Genomic DNA, 18,574 nt, shown 5'->3' on the forward strand with positions numbered 1-18,574 from the left:
GCTATATGATAAGACGCTTTATTCACCAAATCATTCGGTTCTTGGATGGAAAGATGAATTTTGGTCAGAGACTCTTGAAACTCAAATGATGACCAGAACAAATCAAAATGGCCATCCAATAAACTGACCAGTTCAAACTTTGGATGATGGATGTCACATGAGTCATGAGTAATTTTGTGTCAAGTTGGCTGTGTGATGTGATAGTGGTTGGTTATTTGGTTAAACACCAGCCTACATGTTAATGTGGAGTGTGTGTGTGTGTGTGTGTGTGTGTGTGTGTGTGTGTGTGTGTGCTTTTCAAAGATATAACCAGGGTCAGCAAAATGGCTCAGTGGGTAATAATAAATCAGCCAGGCCTGATGATCTGGATTTATTTCCCAGGTTCTACTTGGTGGAAGGAGAAAACTGTCCTCTGACCTTCCCATAGGCACTGTGGTATGTGTGCACCGCCCCCCCATACATGCATACATAAGTGTAACCTAAACAAGTACAAATTATAAATAATATTCAAATCAGCCCACTTCCAGCAAGGCCAACTATTCTCCACATGTCGTTTGCTCCATGCAATCATTTTCAACCCTTAAGAGCAAAGATGGCTTTCTAATGAGAAAGGAATTCTAAAAACTTGGGTTCAGGAATCCCCGCGTGTGTGTCTGGCGGACTGGCCTGCCCCTGTATTTGGAATTATGCCTGCTTCATTACACCCAAGGACTTGCATCTATTTACACCCTCAGCCTGCCCTACAGGGTTTCCCTTTTTTAAAAAAAATTTTTTTTGAGGATATCATATATGCATGCAATGAAATATGATCATATCCATCCCCGTTTCCCTCTCCGACTCTACTCATATCCCTCCAACACATCCCCACCCAAGTTTCCACGCCCCCACGCACCCCAGTGAGTCCAGTGGATTATGTGCATGGGTGTGTGGTGCCATGCACTAGGGCTTGGGAAACTTCCCAGTGACCACCTCTCCAGCCAGTATCCAACGCCGATAATTTCGGTGTGGTGTGGGGCCTGAAGATCAGCTACCTGTCCAGCATGAGATTTTAGGCTGGCTTGATTTTGTGCAGGCCTCGCGTAGGTAACCACCGATGCAGTGAGCTCATGAACTTGATAGCCAGGTCATGTTCAAAGGAAAGCATTCGGCAGCAAGGATAGCATTCGGCAGCAAGCCTTCTCATCTTTCAACTCTTAGGTTCTTTCTGTCTTCTCTTCTGCAGCGTTCTCTAAGCGTAAGTGGTGGTGGGGTTGATGTAGACGGTCTGTTTAGCTGAGTAGTCTCCTATTCGCAGCCCTGTGATCAGTTACGCATCTCTCCGGTGACCCATCTCTACTGCGAGAAGAAACGGCTCTAATCAAGGTTGACAGGCGTAGGTCTGCCAGTGCCAGCTGCTATCCGGACTGAGGAAATTTGGGACCCTACTGGTTTTGAACTTAAAACTACCACAGCTGTTTGAACTAAACTCTTTTTTTCCTCCATCTTTATTAAATTGGGTATTTCTTATTTACATTTCAATTGTTATTACCTTTCCTGGTTTCCGGGCCAACATCCCCTAACCCCTCTTCCTCCCCTTCTATATGGATGTTTCCCTCCCCATCCTCCTCCCATTACCGCCCTCCTCCCAACAATCACGTTCACTGGGGGTTCAGTCTTGGCAGGACCAAGAGCTTCCCCTTCCACTGGTGCTCTTACTAGGCTATTCATTGCTACCTATGCAGTTGGAGTCCAGAGTCAGTCCATGTTTAGTCTTTGGGTAGTGGCTTAGTCCCTGGAAGCTCTGGTTGCTTGGCATTGTTGTTTATATGGGATCTCAAGCCCCTTCGAGCTCTTCCAGTCCTTTCTCTGATTCCTTCAACGGGGGTCCTGTTCTCAGTTCAGTGGTTTGCTGCTGGCATTCACCTATGTATTTGCCATATTCTGGCTGTGTCTCTCAGGAGAGATCTACATCCGGTTCCTGTCAGCCTGCACTTCTTTGCTTCATCCATCTTATCTAGTTTGGTGGCAGTATATGTATGGGCCACAGGTGGGGTAGGCTCTGAGTGGGCATCCCTTCAGCCCCTTGAACTAAATCCTTTTTTTTTTTTTTTTCTTTTTTCTTGTTTTCGGAGCTGGGGACCGAACCCAGGGACTTGTGTTGAACTAAATTCTTAAACTATCTCTGTTTCCAAATCTATCTACATCTTTGTCTCTAACCGTATTCAGTCAGTTCTGTCTCTCTGGAGCAACCTGACAGCTTGCTTCAGCATCTCTTGCTGAATACACAGGTTCAGGGAAAGGTTGGGACCTTTCAATAAAATGGAGTCACTCATACCTAGGGAATGTTGCACCTTTGCCCTGTCCATGTTTCAGCCAGAGGTGGAGGGAGGAACCCCGCGAGAAGCACATGTGACCCAAACAAGAAGGGCATAGAAGACAGCTGAAAGACCTCACTCAACTACAAGGCATAGTTCAGATGCCTTCATCCACCCTCTGCACCATGACGCTTTGCCAGCTGTCACAGGGAGCACCCCAGGGAAGGTGGCACTTCAACTACATTCTCCAGTGTGTAATAGGAGGAGACCATGTCGCGCCCAAACATGCTGCTTTGGCATAAAGGTTATTTTGAGTCACAGGAAATTAAGTAACCAATACAACGGAAAAGTTCTCTACCTTTTCTTCTAATTGCATGCAAGCAGGACATACATTGCCAAATCTCGAAGGACAAAGGTTGAACAACTAAAGATAAACCCTTATTGGCTTGTAGATTGCACCAGAGGAATCTACTCAACAGACTTCCTTAGCTACCTTTATCTACGGTTAATTTCCTATGTATCTACTTTCCCATTATGTGCTCTTCTGGAGACACGAAGTCCTTTCCCTTCATCTTGTCACTCATCCTAAAATATTTATTATTATTATTATTATTATTATTATTATTATTATTATTTTATTTCTTGGAACTTTGGGCTGTTTCTTGAAAAAAATCACCTACTCCCTGGGTATTACTCCTGTGTCTCTGTGAATGTATGTGTTAATGCACTTGCTTGTTTTCTCTTGCTTTTTCCTTTTGTTATAATAACGTCATCTGAGAACGCAGCAAAACAGGGATTGTTTTTCCACCTTCCCAGATGTTTGGGAATAAGGAAAGAACAGAAAGGGAGGTCACATTCTATTTGGTAAGAGAAGAGCACCCACCAGCAAAGGCCCAGCGGACTGAACGACTGTAGCAAGATATTCTATAAAAATAAAATGCTGGGTTATCAGAGAGGAGAGGGTAGGTGCGTCCAGCCCTCGGGGTTGGAGCTGCGCGTGCGCAAAGCCTCCTGGCGCTGCAGGTAGTCTAGGTGGGGGTGTTGGGGTATGTAGCTCGGACTTCTGGTATGTTAGATCGTCTCTTTTCGGCTGTTGTACTACATACTTGTATTTTTTTTTTGACCTGGGCACCCAGGATAGGTAGGAGGAATCGAAAATTGTGTGTTGAAAGAAAGGGCGTCCTGATGGCATAACCCCTGGTTTCAGTTTGGGTTTAGGGAAAGAAATGTGTAGTGTGGCAACTGTTAGCAAATGGCTTCTGCTCAGTTCATGCACTTTTGCAGAACTCGGGGTTCACAGTTAAGGGAACAAACTCCTAAGTGAAAGGCATGTTTGATTGAAGAAGTCTGTATTCAGTTGATTGGCAAACGCACCACTCTGTAATCCACTTTGTTTTCTTTTCACTTTCACGTGATCTCTGCCCGGAAATTATATGAGACGCAAAGAGTCTAGTAATTCTCTACATTAATAAGTGCTCAGAAAAAGCCATAGGACTCTTCACCTACAGAACTGAAGCTGTCACCCACGAGCCCGGATAGCTCAGTCGGTAGAGCATCAGACTTTTAATCTGAGGGTCCAGGGTTCAAGTCCCTGTTCGGGCGCTACTGTTTTCTTTTAGAAAGTAATCAGGACAATTAGATTTAGGTTGCTAGACACGTCTGGTTAAAGAAAAAGAAAAATGTTAAAAATCTGGCGAGCACAACACAAGCTCGATTCTTCTTAAGAAGGAGCTCGACAGTTCGGGAGACACGCCAGCAACCGCTTTGCCTCGGCCTCGTGCGCGGCGGGCTCTCGGTTTCCCTATACTGTCCCACCCGGTTCTCAGGAAAAGATGCTTCCCTGGGAACTGAAACCCCACACAGAACAGCTTGCTTCTTCACTCCAGGTCCGATTTCTCCTGCTCTGAAATGTGCTCCGGGAGATGCTGAAGTCGAGGTAGAGATGTCTGTTAGTGGGAGAAAGGGACACAACATAGGGGCGTGCATTCAAGGGGCTGAGACAAATTTAAAAATGTCAGTGCACATTCACGTCCAATCCATACACTCTCATCCATATTCTTGCAGGATTTTAAGAACTTGGCTCGTAAATACAAAAAGTTCGCAAGCCCCGTGGTGAAATAGTTTTCCCGGGAGAAGACGCCGCTTGTTTAAAACAGATTGAGTCTTCCTTGATTCAGGCGAGCCACAGAATGAAGCTGGCCTCCGTATTTGATGGGGATGCGTACGGAATGAGACAGGCGCCCTCTAGGGGCGACAAAGATGGAGGTGGCGTATGAGGCCGGGTCTTCACCCTGCTCACAAGGACGCTTCACGTAGGGTCCATAAGGATCCCGCAATGATCTCCTCTTCCTCACTAACAGCAGCTTCTTCAGAGGTAAAGGAATAACTATCTTGGCTTCCTGTGATGACCAAACGAGACCAGAATTCTCTCACATTCTTAGTAAAGTCCACAGGAAAGCAGGTGTGTGTGGTAATTATTAAGAGATTTGACTCTAGTGATGAAATCAAGTCTCAAATCAAATCAAATCAAAACAAAAATATATGCGGAAAGAGGCAAGGAGCCGTTTCAAAGACACACATACACTCAAAACCACAGGCCTAAGGCCCGGCGACTTGGTTGGTTGGTATTTGTTAAAGGAACAGCTCTGGTCACTCAACCAAAGAAAAGGGGACAGGAGGGTGAGATTGGGCTCTTCGAAAATCACCATCATCTGGATTCTGGGCGAAGGGACATTTATTGTCTTCAGTTCTGTAGCCACCGAGGCGCCCACTAAATTGTAAAAGATAGTTAGTTCTACATCCATGGTCACACAGATAGCCCTGGTTAAAGTCAGTAGGTTTCAAAACCCGCAACCAAACCGAAACACAAAACAACAAATTCAGAATACGTGAATGTGGGAGAGAGGTTAGTGGGATGGGAGGGAGACTAGAGAGGCTAAGGGGGTTCAAACAATCAGAATGCAGCTCACATATATGTGAAATTCAAACATATCTAACAAAAAAGTTCTACAAAGTCATTATCATCGCTCTTCGCGGGCCGGTGCAGGACACTGCTTCCACTTTACCCTCCTGCTGCCTCCTTTCAGTTAGTTTGCCTGCTGAAAGGCGACAGACCAAACATTGAAGTCTGTCGCGACCCTGACCTTTCAGGCCTCGGGCAGATCTGGGTGATTGAGGGGAAATTACGTCGACCTTCCAGCAGATGTGAGGGACGAATGGGACCGGGGACCCTAGATAAGAGTAGAGAAAGCGTAGAAACTAAAGGAAGGTAACTGGGGACGTGCAGGAAACATCTTGACAAGACAGGAATTAATTTTGTTACTGTTCTTCAAATTGCAGAACTAAAGGCAATACACTTCTAAAAGTGAAATTAAAAATTCAAAAATTGAAAGTGAGGTGACCCGAACTTATTTATTTATTTATTTTTTACTTTAAATTTCCTTTGAAGCGGGGAGAAAGGACCACCATCTTCGCTGAAATAGCTCAGTTGGGAGAGCGTTAGACTGAAGATCTAAAGGTCCCTGGTTCGATCCCGGGTTTCAGCAAGTCTCTGTTTTGTGGGTGTTTCTGTCTCTTGGAATTTGACATTCCTTTCCCCACTCCAGTACAATAGCCATCCTTGCGAAGACACAAAGATCCTCTTTGGAAATGTGAGGCAAAACACAAGCAAAGGATTTTGCTGCTTTTGCTTCTTTTTAGTTACCAGATGTTAGGGTCCTAGCTGTGATATATGGCTCAAAATCTTATATGGTGGAAGCTGACTTCGACAGAGTATTGGCCCCGGGAAAGTGGGAGCAGTCAAGGTGTATCTCCCGTCCTCATATTGTTCCAATGGCAAACGAAAAAATCGTTTGCATGAAAGTTCACCACGGCGAACCAATGAGCTTATTAAGGTTGTTTAGGACAGACGAGGAGCATGGGTGACCCCAAAGCAGCCGCATTGTTTGAAACCCAGCCTGGTTCCTAAATGGCCCTGCTTCCTCAATGGCCCTGTTCCTCTAGTCTCCTTCAGCTGTATACTCCAGCTTCTCTCTGAGGACATGCACAGAGTTGTATATGAACGATCGGGTAGGGTGATTGGAAATTCAAAGATACCTTGACCCTCTCCGGCCCCGTTTTTTAGGAGAACATCAACAGTCAACAAGCCCAGCTGTGATGAGGTACAGTTGAACTCACGAAGATGGTGGCAGCTTATCTCGGAAGATATGCTCACACGACACATGCCTGCTGCACCAGCTGGCGTCTTGGGTCTGTTTCTCCAATCGCCACCTTATGCTGTCCCTTTGCTAAGCCTGAAAGTTTCAATGGCGGGCTTGAAGATAGTCCCGTAAATGTTTGTCTACACAGCCGAGTCGGGGCCCATTAGAGGCGCACAGGGAATCTGGTCGTGCTCCTAGCTAAACATTCTGTGTCTTCATTTGAAATACAGTTTTAGTAACCTGGTTTCCAAGCCTCGCCTTTATTAAGCGGCATCAGAACCCATTCTTTGTGATGGCAGGTGTGTCGTGATTTTTGGTTGTATAAATATCGATGTTTTGAATACAAAAATCGCACACAGCAACATGTAACAAAGACTTTGCAAGCAAAGTGCAGCCGTATGAGGTGTGTTCTCATTTTTGAGAACGCTTTTCCACGTAAGGGTAAGGCAAACAGCTGGGTCTTACTGAAGATAGTCTTTCATTTGTTCGGTCCTGCCGGTTTATAGGAACCTAAAACAACTTCCGCCCGAACAGGGACTTGAACCCTGGACCCTCAGATTAAAAGTCTGATGCTCTACCGACTGAGCTATCCGGGCTCTTGAAGAGTGCTTTCTTCCTAGTCTATCCACAGTTAAAAGTAGGCCTAGAGTCTTAATTTTTTCCAAGTACTTGAAAACCTTTAGTCTTTTGCTAAAAAATCGTAAAAAGTAGGCTTGTGAGGAAATCAAGTTTGTTTTTCTCCCTCTCTCTCATCATATGTAGCCTATAAGGACTAAAATTATTGGAGGTTCCTATTTTGTGTATTTCACGAGAGGAACCTATATTTTGGACCCTACGGTCAGGCCTCCCGAGCTGGTGGAGATATTTCTGATTACAGGTTTGGTTTTTTTTTTTTCTTTTATTTGTTTCGTTGTTGTTGTTTTGTTTGTTTTGTTTTTTTTCATTCTAGAGCGCCTTGTGGATGCATCGTTTGGGTTTAGGTTTGCATCCGACATTTCTTGAGCGTACGCTGAGTTCCAGGATCTCGGCAAGTTCGTGAGGCTGCAAAGACCCAGGCTTGGTCCTGTGTAGGGTAGAACCGACCTCATTCCTAAGCCCCCAGTAGCTCTCTGAGGGTCATTTGCTCCTATTGGATAACCACAAACGAGTTAGGTACTTCTTACAAGGAGTTTATGGGACCCTAAACATCTGTTGTCGAGTCGAAGTTCCACTGAGCATGCTAACACCATGACTCCTGGAGAGGGGCTACCTGGCAAGGCGGTCAGCCTCAGGGGATTACGAGCCTCGGGAGTGTTGCCCTGCGAACCTCTGGACAAACCTCCACCTCCTGCTGGAGAGCTTGATTCACAAAGGACGAGGAGTCAGCGCTGGGAGAAGCAGAGCAGGGCTGTCTCTAGCGCCGACCAGTGTTAGGCTCCGGAGCACAGAGGTCATGTGGCTCTTTCGGTGTCATCAAGGGTTACACGTGTGGCACACTCCTGTTACCCGTAGAGATGTAACCTGAGCTGCGTTCCATTTAGCCGCTCCCCATCCCACTTTGAAAGCCCCGTGGTTTGTCCAAGTCTGGTTTGATCCCAACAGATGGTCCGCAGACAAATACATCCTGAGTCTGTCTTCCGTCCCAGCATGGTTCTGCTCTGAGGACAGTAACTACTGTTCTAATAGTGTGACTAACTGAGGGGCTGTCCTTGAACGAAGGTAGTGAGGAGAGACTTCAGTGGAGAAGCGGCAATATTGGCCCCCGAAAGTAAATGTCCAGATGATTGAGCCTCCTTATTTATTTTTCTGCTGTTTCTCTGTCACACCTTGTAGTTGAAGACCTTGCTTTTTATTTTTTCCTTCTTAAATGTTTTACTTATAAATTTTAATTTTTAAATTCCCCGCATCCCAGTATTCTAGTCATCAGAAAGATACTCGGTATATGGCTGGGTCTGGAGCGGTAAGCTGTTGTGCAATATTTCTTTACCTGGTGTCTCTCTTTGCCTCGGTCCCAACGTCCATAGGTACTGGAGGGGAGAAAAGGAAAAAGCAGATTTACCAGAAGTGGGGTTCGAACCCACGCGGATATAAATCCATTGGATCTTAAGTCCAACGCCTTAACCACTCGGCCATTCTGGTACTTGAAAGAACTAGATTTTATTTATCAGCAACTGGAGCAATACTGCGAGATTCAAAAGTTTCCAAAGAACCGTAAAATTATTTTTTTACTCATATAAAACAAAAGAATGAAGAAATAAAGCAACAGGGGAAGAAGATTAATAACCCTGGTCACACCTAGATCGTTACTTCATTTCCGCATACAATAGCAATGTGATTGACGCTGGAAAGTGATTGAGAAAACACTCCGGTGGTAGCAGCAAGATCCCTGATATTTCCAAGGGGACCGGCACAGGAAACGACTGCGATAACTTCTCTTTTTCATTCTAATGGGTACGCCTAGGAGGGCGTCTTAATAGCCATGGACTTTGGCTCACTTTTTGTTTTTCCTCACTTCGGTATTTCGTTCTTCTGTTACAACTCTCTTATTAAAATAAAAGCGACTCTGGTGGGACTCGAACCCACAACCTTTGAATGCCTCCATTTATCTAGAAGTCCAATGCGCTATCCATTGCGCCACAGAGCCAGGTGTGTCTTCTTTTCCGAACTGTCTACATCAGATCAGGAGCGTCGATTCGAGGGGTGGAGTTCTCTTCCTCCATTAACAGTGGAGAGTGCAGCAGCGAGCGAGCAGAGCGGCGGCGCTAGAAAACCCCAGATCCTGCTGGAAGTTCCCCGCTCCGGGAACAAAAACATGTTGGTTCCAAGTCCCACTGTCACCATAGCCCCACATGTAGTTAGTCAATCTGGCACCTGCTGCACCCGCCCGGTTCCATAGTGTAGCGGTTATCACGTCTGCTTTACACGCAGAAGGTCCTGGGTTCGAGCCCCAGTGGAACCACGTGGTGTGCTAGTTAATTTTTCTCAGGCACTTATTTCTTCAGCCAGCCTGGGTTATTGAATTTTGCTTATAAACGCATCTTAATGGTACTTTGGAGCCTCTTTTTGAAACCACCCGCCACCCGTTTTTTGTCCGGTGTTGAAAAATATGGCTTTATTTTGAAACATTTTCTTTAAGAAAAGATTACAAAGTTTTAGTCATTATCAAATTCTTTTAATCAAAACATTCTATTTTCATTACCCAATCTGAGAGCCGTGCTGCAGCACGTGGTTCCATAGTGTAGCGGTTATCACGTCTGCTTTACACGCAGAAGGTCCTGGGTTCGAGCCCCAGTGGAACCATTGGAAGTTTTTCCTTGTTATTAAGGCTATTTCAGTTTAATTTTTTTTTCTCCCGGAGAATCTGGGTTTTGTGCGCCAGCTGTTGGGTCTGGATATCTATGGCCCGTCAGCTGGCGTTCTTGGTAGGTTTCCTCCAGCACCCGGAGCCAGTGAGACTGCCCCCTCGTGGCTTCTTCTGGGACGTGCTGGTGAGGGGATTGCGTCTCCTGGAGCCACTGTGCCTGCGTGGCTTTCAAATAGTAGGTTTTAGGTGTCTGACTCGCCTTGGGTCACTTTTAAAAGTTGCTTCCATTGCGAGATGGAGCACGCCTACAACCGCTGCGTTTAAATAATTAAAACGTTGCTACTATAAGTGCTGATTAATTACATGCCTACTGGCTTCATATTGATCTTAGTAATATAAAAGTACGTACTGAGAAATTAATGTCAGGCACAAGGGAAGCGATTCAAAATCCTTTCAGTTTTAATTGTCAGAAGTTTCTCTTGTGACTCCTAGAAGTACCCTATTACTGTTCTGCACAAGTGCATCTCCTTACGGTGCACTTGGTAGCAGAAATTTCACTTGGACCGAGGATTTAAACATTAGAAATGCTTTGTTACGTGGCCATCGGGAACAAACGGCACAATTTTTAGAGTGTAATTTCAAAAATAAGAGCAGAAAAAAATTAAAAGCATGTAAATGATAACTAAAAGGATGGCGAATTTAACGGTGTAAAAACATTCAATTTCCGTATTGGCACAGACTGTCAGAAGTATATTGCAAAGACAAAGGTAAGGGTGGGAAACGTGTTTGTTTGCAAAGCCTGTCCAAACCTGGGACTGGGGTTGGGGTGGGGAGGGTCTCAGTGGTGCAGTCCAGGCAGGCGGTCTCCAAGTTTGGTAAAACTGCTGTGATCGCAGTGACCTTCACGTGCAGAAGGCGTCGTCGTCATTTGTTCTTCCTGCTCCAGTTTTAGAGATGGTTCCTGAACCCTGGGGGTTGGGGGGTGGATAGATAAAGATAACTCAAAGACATTTATTTCAGCACTTGGCTGGTCAACTTCTTTTGGCCCGGGGACAGAGTCCCTAAGCAGAGTCTGGGGTGACTCTTGGGGGAGTTGCCTTTCTGTTGTGTCCCTGTTTTCCTCTCTGTAAAGGTGGGGATAGCCCCTTGTATGATTCTCAAGAGGGTTTGGTGAACTGACGCTCTCCACAGAGTCAGCGCAGACGTAATATCGTTGTTATTGTTTTGGCAGGCACACTGCACAGTTTGAGATCAACACTGGGTCTTTTACCCTTGTAGACTTTGTTGTTGTTGTTGTTGTTGTTGTTGTTGTTGTTTGTTAATCTGCTAGCTGCCAAATATGTCAGTATTGGTGTGGTGGTCTGACTTCTTTGGTTTTTCTTTCTTCTGTATACTTACACCGTTTTTCTTTTCCTTTTCGTGAATTTTCTTTTCTTTTTTCTTTTTGCCAATACAGGGTAGCTAGCTCTCTGTAGAACCCTGACTGTCCTGGAACGTAACTGTGTAGAATAGGCTGGCCTCAGACTCAAAGATCCTCTTGTCTTTGCCTCCTCGGCTGGGATTAAGGGCGTTCACCACCACGTCCCCTTTTTGTGAAATTTGAATTAAACTATAACATTACCTCTGTCCTTCCCTTTTCATCCTCCAGCCCCTCCCATGTCTCTATCTTCACTTGTTCAGGAATTGATGGCCTCTTTTTTTTTTTTGCAATTTTTATTCTCTCTCTCTCTCTCTCTCTCTCTCTCTCTCTCTCTCTCTCTTTCTCTCTCTCTCTCCCCCTCTCCCTCTGTCTCTCCATCTCTGTCTGTCTCTGTCTCTCTTTCACACACACACACACACACACATACACACACACAAGATATATTTGCACATAATACATAAATATAACGCTGAGGGTGTTTACTGTTGTTTACATGTATACCATTTCGGGGGTGACCACTTTGTGCTGGATAAGCAAATACAGGGAGACACTTTCTCTCTTTCTCAGTAGTCATTAATTGCCTATAGTTTTCTGTTTAGGGCTAGAACCCCAATAAATTTTCCTTACCAGGACTAGTGAGATCTTGGATTTTAGAGGGGAATCTAACGCTACCATTTTACTAGCCCAGCACAATTCCTAACCAACTCTAAACACCTGTCCTTGTAACCGCAGAGTTCTCACCCTTGCCAAAGATGCTTCTCTTTGCAGCAGATGGAGACGCTTACAGAAAATCACAACCGGTCAAATACAGTGATTAACTACAGGGACCCCAGCACCTCCACATAGCTCTTGCACCTGAAGTTCAAGGAACATCAAAAAAGAGGAGACGGAAAACTGGCAGAGGACAAGGGACCGGGAAGTCTGCTGGGAGACTGTACCTTCTAGAAATGACAGGGTACCACCACAATATACCTCCCTACACAAGATGTGAACAGTGAGATGCCAGTTAACACCGTCTTTCCTTCAAGTGTGTCACTGTGTCCCAACTTCCCTTTTTATAAGGCTACCAGTTATATATAATGGGTCAGAGTCCATTTTAGTGACTACATCTTAACTTGGACACCTTTCTAAAGGCCCTCTTTTCCAATAAAATCACAATTTGGGATCCAAGAGTTGAGATTTCAACATATGATTTTGGGGTGGAAATAATCCAAGTCATAGCATAAACCGTCCAACATGGGCTGTCACTGCATTCATCTTCTTGAGAAACTCTGTAGCTTGGCTACAAACATATTGATCTTTTCTCCTTATTCGAATCACCCAGACCATTGCCAGAGCTGTAAACACTTTTGTAAGCAGCAGATTGATTGAGCACTTCTCAATGACCCCATGTCTGGTCTTGCCCTACTCCAGTCAATACTTGACAAACAACTGGAGTAACTTCTCAAAGTGTAGGCATTACACATCTCCTACCCCCTGAAAGCACCCTGAGACTTGGTCCCCGTGGCTACTGTATTTCTTGCTTTGCTTTCTCTCTTTTCTGGTTGCAGTTTAATCTATCCCTAAAGTCCACATGTTTGAAAATTGGTTCCTAGTACAATGACACTTCAAATATGGGGTGTACTGGGAGATGTGCAGGCCGTGAGTGATACACCTTCTGGACCAGAGTAACATTGGTTATAAAGGGTTTTGAAACATCAGTCATGTCACTACATGGGACACCTGGATCTTGGGCATCCCGGCCTGTATCTTCATGCGCCCAATACATTTTTGCTCACTGAGAATTATCCAAGGTTGAGGCACTCTGTCCCAATAGCATAGAGTGAACTCTGATGGTTGCTTTTGAGCATCAGTTTGATGGGATTTAGAATCATCCTGCAAACCCCTGTATGAGGGGGTTGATTGAGGGTGTTAATAATAGGTTAATTGAGGGGAGAGGACACACCCTAAATGTGGGAGGCATTATTTCATAGCTGGATTCCTGAGCTGAATAAAAAGGAGAAAGTCAGCCAAGCTGATATTGACCGCTCTTGATGTCCCAACTTCAAGTGCATCGTGGCTGCTCTCCTCAAGCTCCTGCCATCATACTTGCCCTACCAGATGGACTCTACTCTTGCACTGCAAGCCAAAACGAGCTATTTCTTCTTCAAGCTGTCCTTGCCAGGCACTTTGTCAGCACAAAGTAATGAATACACAAACTAAGGTATCTGGCACTACGATCTCCAGTAAGTTAGCTGTTCTTCCTCCTCCTCCTTCTCTACCTCATTTAAAAAATATCCTACGCAGTACCAACTTTGAAAAGATTTATTTTCATTTTAAGTTTTGATTCTTTCTGTGTTGTGCATGCAGCATGTGTACAGTTGCCTGTAGACTGATCCCCTGGAGTTGGAGTATGGGTGCTATATTGAAACTCCAGCCCTCCTGATAAATCAGTAAGTTTTTACTGCTGAGCCATCTCTACAGCCCCACTGCCATTACTCAAAAATTATTTATTAATTTATATTTATTTTACATGTATGAAATGTTTTGACTGGAAATATGTATGTGTACCACATGCATGCCTGGCGCCTGTTGAGGCCAGCAGTTGTCATTGGATCCCCTGGAACTGGAGTTTTGGACGATTGTGAGCTTCCCTGTGGCTTCTGAGACCTTAATCTGGGTTCTCTGCAAAAACGACGTAACCATTGGGCCATCTCTCCATTCCGTCCTTCTTAAAGATCTCTTATCCCCCTCTCAGGCTCTTTGACTTCCCCTGAACGATTTTTTCTTTCTTTCTTTCTTTCTTTTTTTTTTTTTGGTTTGGGGAAACACTTTTAATCTTCACTGTATGAGGAATTACAAGAACAATAAATTAAGTCGTATGCTGACCCAAAATTTCCTTTATACAGAGTATTAAAATACAATTGGCATTTCTAAAATGAAATCATAGGTATACAGTTGTAGTCATTAAGTAAGCTAAGTTAAATGCTATACATTAAAGAGAAACATCAACGAGGCAAATGTATGAAGACGTTCCTCAACTCCCCTGTTCCATCGAGCATCAAAAACCACCAATCTCTTAGTCCTTTTCTTGTACATTATTCTGTATCCACATTCTGTGCATCTGATTGGATCCCTGGATTTTATTTCATTTTCGGAGTGACACCCTCCACAAATATATATCATTGGCTGCTGCTTTGGTGGTTGAACATCTTTCTGGGTGTCCATTGTTTGTGCCTCCACAGCTCCAGAAAGCGTCCCTCCTCCGAGCACGCAAACGCCTTTTCCCTGAATGATTTCTTGACTTCCATCCCTGGGTTGCTAGGCTGGGTCACTCCTTCGTTCCAGCTCTCATTCAGTTTTGTGTTGTCAAGGGTTGAGGCCTACTGGAGAAGTGACTTGAGAAGCCTGACTAGAATTCAGACAGAGAGACAGTCGGAAAATTCCCGAGGCCCGTCGTTCACTTACTTGAATCAAATGTGTTTCTGAGGCAATATACTTTTAAATCGTGTTATTGTAAAAAATTTGATATTCTTATGAAGTAACTTCTATTCAAGTTCCTTTGTAATTCGGTTTCATTGATCAAATGAAGAAAGGGCCTTTTTGGGTCTTCTCTTTGAAGGTTTTTCCAACAAAGCACAAATTTACTTGTGGGAGAATGCCTTACTAGAGAATGTTTAAGCTTCAAAAAAGGGACTTATCATAGAGAAAGATGTAAAATCAGAAGCTTTCAGGTATTAAGGTACAGGAGAAAAATCTTCATGGTTATTCGTCAGGCAAAAAATGTTAAATAGTACACAAAGATATGACTTATATACGAAAAAACTCCTTTTTGTGTACATGAAAAATTCTATCACCCTTCAGGGCATGGTGAAGAGAAAGAAGGGAAGGAAACAAAGAATCACTGATGACCCAAGGGATCCCCAGGGTCTTCAAAGACTGAAGCGTCTGAGAGACCCTCTTGTCTCCTGGGTTCTTCACAGCAAGTGTAGTGTGGCGGTTGGAATGAGAATGGGCCCTACAGGCTCGTGTGTTTGAATGCTTGGTCCTCAGTTGGTGGAACTGTTTGGGAAGGATTAGGGGGCTTGGCCTGGTGGGCTGGGGTATGTCACTGGGGGGCGGGCTTTGAGGTCAAAACCCATGTCATTTCTAGTTACTCCCTCTCTGCCTCCTGGTCATTGCCTCAACATGTAACTTCTCAGCTACTGCTCCAGTATGAGTAGCCCCATTCCTGTCTTCTGTCATGCTCTCTGCCGTGATGGTCATGGACTCTAACCCACTGGAACCATGTGCCCCAAATTAGATGATTTCTTTTATAAGTTTCCTTGGTCCTGGTATCTTTTTACAGCAATAGGAAAGTAATTAAGGCTCTGTTAGCTGAGTTCTAGCAAGAATTCTGTAAATTTGGTTCATGTACTGTTCTCCCACATCTTAAAAATAATTCTATGTGCCCCATTTATGTGCAGTACCCACGGAGGCCAGAAGAGGGTGTCAGATCCCCTGGAGCTAGAATTACGGGTGGTTGTAGTCACTTGATGCGGATGCTGGGAACCTCTGAGTCTCAGTCACTGAACCTTCTGCCCCCTTTATATCTGAACACCTTGCCTGCCTTCAGCAAGGATTCTGTAAGTCACAGAGTGAAGTTGTTGGTCCCATTGCACCCTGAGTCACACAGAAGAGAACGCTGCTTGGTGCCCAGCTTCTTTTCTCCTTTTATTTGTTCTGAGACTCCTCGTGTGACATGGTGACACCCACAGTTAGGGTGATTTTTCCCTACTCATCTAGAAACCTCTACACAGATATCCCTGAGGTTTGTCTCTTAGATGATTCTAGATTCTGTTAATGTTAGCAATGTTGCTCACGTCAGTCAGCTCAGTCAGAATGCCTTGACCTTTAATGTCCCCTCCAGATAACTGTACCCATTAGCATCCTTCTTCAGTTCTGCTCCTTGGATACCCTTTTCTGTCTGTGTTTACTTTGTTTGGAGTTGAGTCCATTTTGTATGCTCTGCTGTGGCAATGATGACATTTGTCCTTACAGTTGTGAATAAGGTTTTTGGCATTCTGTCTGTGTCTGAAGAGGGTGGTAAGGGAGAAAGAATTCACTGCAAGAAGACACAGGGAAAGCATTTGAAGTGATGGGAGCATTCTGTGCTTTGATTATATATCTTTCAGACTCTATTGAATTCTATATACAACAAAGGGTAAATTTTATTGTATGTAAATTGTACCTCAGTAAATGAGAACATTGAAGTCAAAGGCATCGTTTTACTTTGTTAAAGAAATGAAGATTTGCTTGAGACTGTAACCTTGAGAGTTAGTTATTTTTATGTTCTTTTTGGTATACAAATTATTCAAAGAGGAATGATACTTGAGGCAGTCAGTGAGCAGGACAAGTGATCAAATGGTGCCAACAAACCAAGTGGTAACCATGTTTACTTTGTTCAGAGTTGAGTCCATTCTGTATGGTCTGCTATGGCAATTGTCATGTTTGTCCTTGCAGTTGTGAATAAAGTTTCCCAGCATTCTCTCTGGGTGTGACGACTCCCTTCAGATGGGGCATCTTTCTCCTCCTCCTTTTTGTTTTCTTCTTCTTCTTCCTCCTCTTCCCTTCTCTCCTCCCTTCGATATTCAATTATGGATGGATGTGCTAGCTACTTTTCTGTTGCTGTTACAAGACACCATGACTGAGGCAATGCATAAAAGAAAGTGTTTAATCTGAGTCCATGAGAGTGGAGCAAAGCCATGGAGCATGGAGGCAGTAAGAGCCACATCCTGATCCACAAGCAGGAGGGAGGAGGAGGAGGAGGGAGAGGGGGAGAGAGAGAGAGAGAGAGAGAGAGAGAGAGAGAGAGAGAGAGCACTTCAGATAGAGCATATATTTTGAAATCTCAAATCCCACTCCCAGTGACACAGTTCCTCCAAGGCCACACCTCCTAATCCTCCCCAAACAGTTCCACTAACTGGGAACCAAGTATTCAAATATATGCCCTGTAGGGGCCATTCTCATCCAAACCATCACAATCAGGGAGGGCCTTGGGAGATCCCACCCCTCTCCTTGAGAGTCCTTTGGTAGTTAATGGCTACCTGGAGAGGAGAGTCATTTTCTTCAGCGGTGCAGTCAATATATGAGTAACTTCCATCTATGTTCTTGCAAACAGTGCTAATTGAATTGAGAGGGGAAGAGAGAAAGAGAGGGAGGGAGGGAAATATCAAAGCAGCTGAGAGGAAGTGGTTAGTGGGGCAGGGATAAGAGACACTAATGGGAGTATGTATGATGAAAACACATTATATTCATGTATGTAATTGCCAAAGAATAGTGATTGTGGTGATTTGAGTGAGATGTCCCCCTAAATTCTTGGGCCTTTAGATACTTGGCCCCCAGTTGCTTACTCCATTTGGGGAGGTGTAGAAGCTATGGCCTTTCTGGAGGAACTACATCACTAGGAGTGAACTTTGAGGTTTCACCATCCCCGAGCTCTGTCTCTGTTTCCTGTTTATGGGCTAAGATGTGAGCTCCCAGCTGTTTCTGCCACCACGACTGGTGACTGCCACACTTCTCTGCTTTGATGGGGATGAACTTGTATTTCTCAGGAACCATAAACTCCAAATAAACTCTCTCTTCTTTGAGTTGTTTTGGTGGTGGTGTTTTATCATGCTGATTCAAAGGCAACTAATTTAGTAATTTAAAAAATAACTCACAACACAGGTTTTGAAATGTCTATCAAAAGGGCTTAGAGGGGCTAGAGAGATGGCCCAATGGTTAAGAGCACCTTGCAGGGTCCCTGGGCTCAACTCCCAGCACTCATGTGGTAACTCACAAGCATCTGCAGGTCTAGGGAATCTGATACACTCTTCGGACCTCCCAAGCACCAGTACCAACACAATACACATATACATGTGGGCAAGCACTCATATAAATCAAATTAGTACATCTGACTCCCCCCCCACCATGTTTAGCTACACAACTAACAACTAAAGGTTGTTTTTTGAGACAGTCATACTCTGTAGCCTTGGCCAGTCTCAAATCCACTATGTAGACCAGGCTGGCCTGGAACTCATTGGGATTCATTGCCTTTGTCCCTTGAATGCTGGAATCAAAGGCAAGAACCACCATGCCCAGCTTTAGAATTAGACCTTGTCCTCTCTTTCTTCAGACAAAGACAGCAGAGTGAACAACAGACTTGACTGGTGAAGTGGAAAATGGACTTTCAAATTAGTGACAGTTGTGAGCTGCTATGTGGGTGCTGAGAATTGAACCCAGGCCTTCTGGAAGGGCAGTCGGTACCTCTAGCTTTCAGAAAGGAGGTTTTTTGTTTTGTTTGTTTCCTTAGCTTCAATCTCTTGTACACAAGTACATCAGGCACGCTAAGGAAATGTGGACAGGGTAGGATTTCTTT

The 18,574-nt window shown here is 44.5% G+C and overlaps 1 protein-coding gene and 7 non-coding genes across 8 annotated transcripts; 4 read left to right on the forward strand and 4 right to left on the reverse strand.

Moving 5' to 3' along the window:
- Positions 1-3,823: 3,823 nt before the first annotated feature.
- Positions 3,824-3,896, forward strand: Trnak-uuu. The gene has a single exon. It is a non-coding gene; the product is annotated as a tRNA-Lys (tRNA).
- A 1,870-nt stretch (positions 3,897-5,766) lies between these two features.
- Positions 5,767-5,839, forward strand: Trnaf-gaa. The gene has a single exon. It is a non-coding gene; the product is annotated as a tRNA-Phe (tRNA).
- Positions 5,840-7,016: 1,177 nt separating this feature from the next.
- On the reverse strand, positions 7,017-7,089 carry Trnak-uuu. The gene has a single exon. It is a non-coding gene; the product is annotated as a tRNA-Lys (tRNA).
- A 1,439-nt stretch (positions 7,090-8,528) lies between these two features.
- Trnal-uaa lies at positions 8,529-8,611 on the reverse strand. The gene has a single exon. It is a non-coding gene; the product is annotated as a tRNA-Leu (tRNA).
- Positions 8,612-9,030: 419 nt separating this feature from the next.
- On the reverse strand, positions 9,031-9,116 carry Trnar-ucu. The gene is given in 2 exon segments: positions 9,031-9,066; positions 9,080-9,116. It is a non-coding gene; the product is annotated as a tRNA-Arg (tRNA).
- A 242-nt stretch (positions 9,117-9,358) lies between these two features.
- Positions 9,359-9,431, forward strand: Trnav-uac. Its single transcript has one exon. It is a non-coding gene; the product is annotated as a tRNA-Val (tRNA).
- Positions 9,432-9,699: 268 nt separating this feature from the next.
- Trnav-uac lies at positions 9,700-9,772 on the forward strand. Its single transcript has one exon. It is a non-coding gene; the product is annotated as a tRNA-Val (tRNA).
- A 4,219-nt stretch (positions 9,773-13,991) lies between these two features.
- LOC116893668 (DNA-directed RNA polymerases I, II, and III subunit RPABC4-like) lies at positions 13,992-14,450 on the reverse strand. The gene has a single exon (XM_032895383.1). It carries the CDS (start codon positions 14,401-14,403, stop codon positions 14,164-14,166), a length of 240 nt encoding a protein of 79 aa, XP_032751274.1. The 5' UTR covers positions 14,404-14,450; the 3' UTR covers positions 13,992-14,163.
- Between the last annotated feature and the right edge of the window lie 4,124 nt (positions 14,451-18,574).

This window comes from Rattus rattus, chromosome 2 (assembly GCF_011064425.1).
Source record: "Rattus rattus isolate New Zealand chromosome 2, Rrattus_CSIRO_v1, whole genome shotgun sequence".
NCBI lineage: Eukaryota > Metazoa > Chordata > Mammalia > Rodentia > Muridae > Rattus > Rattus rattus.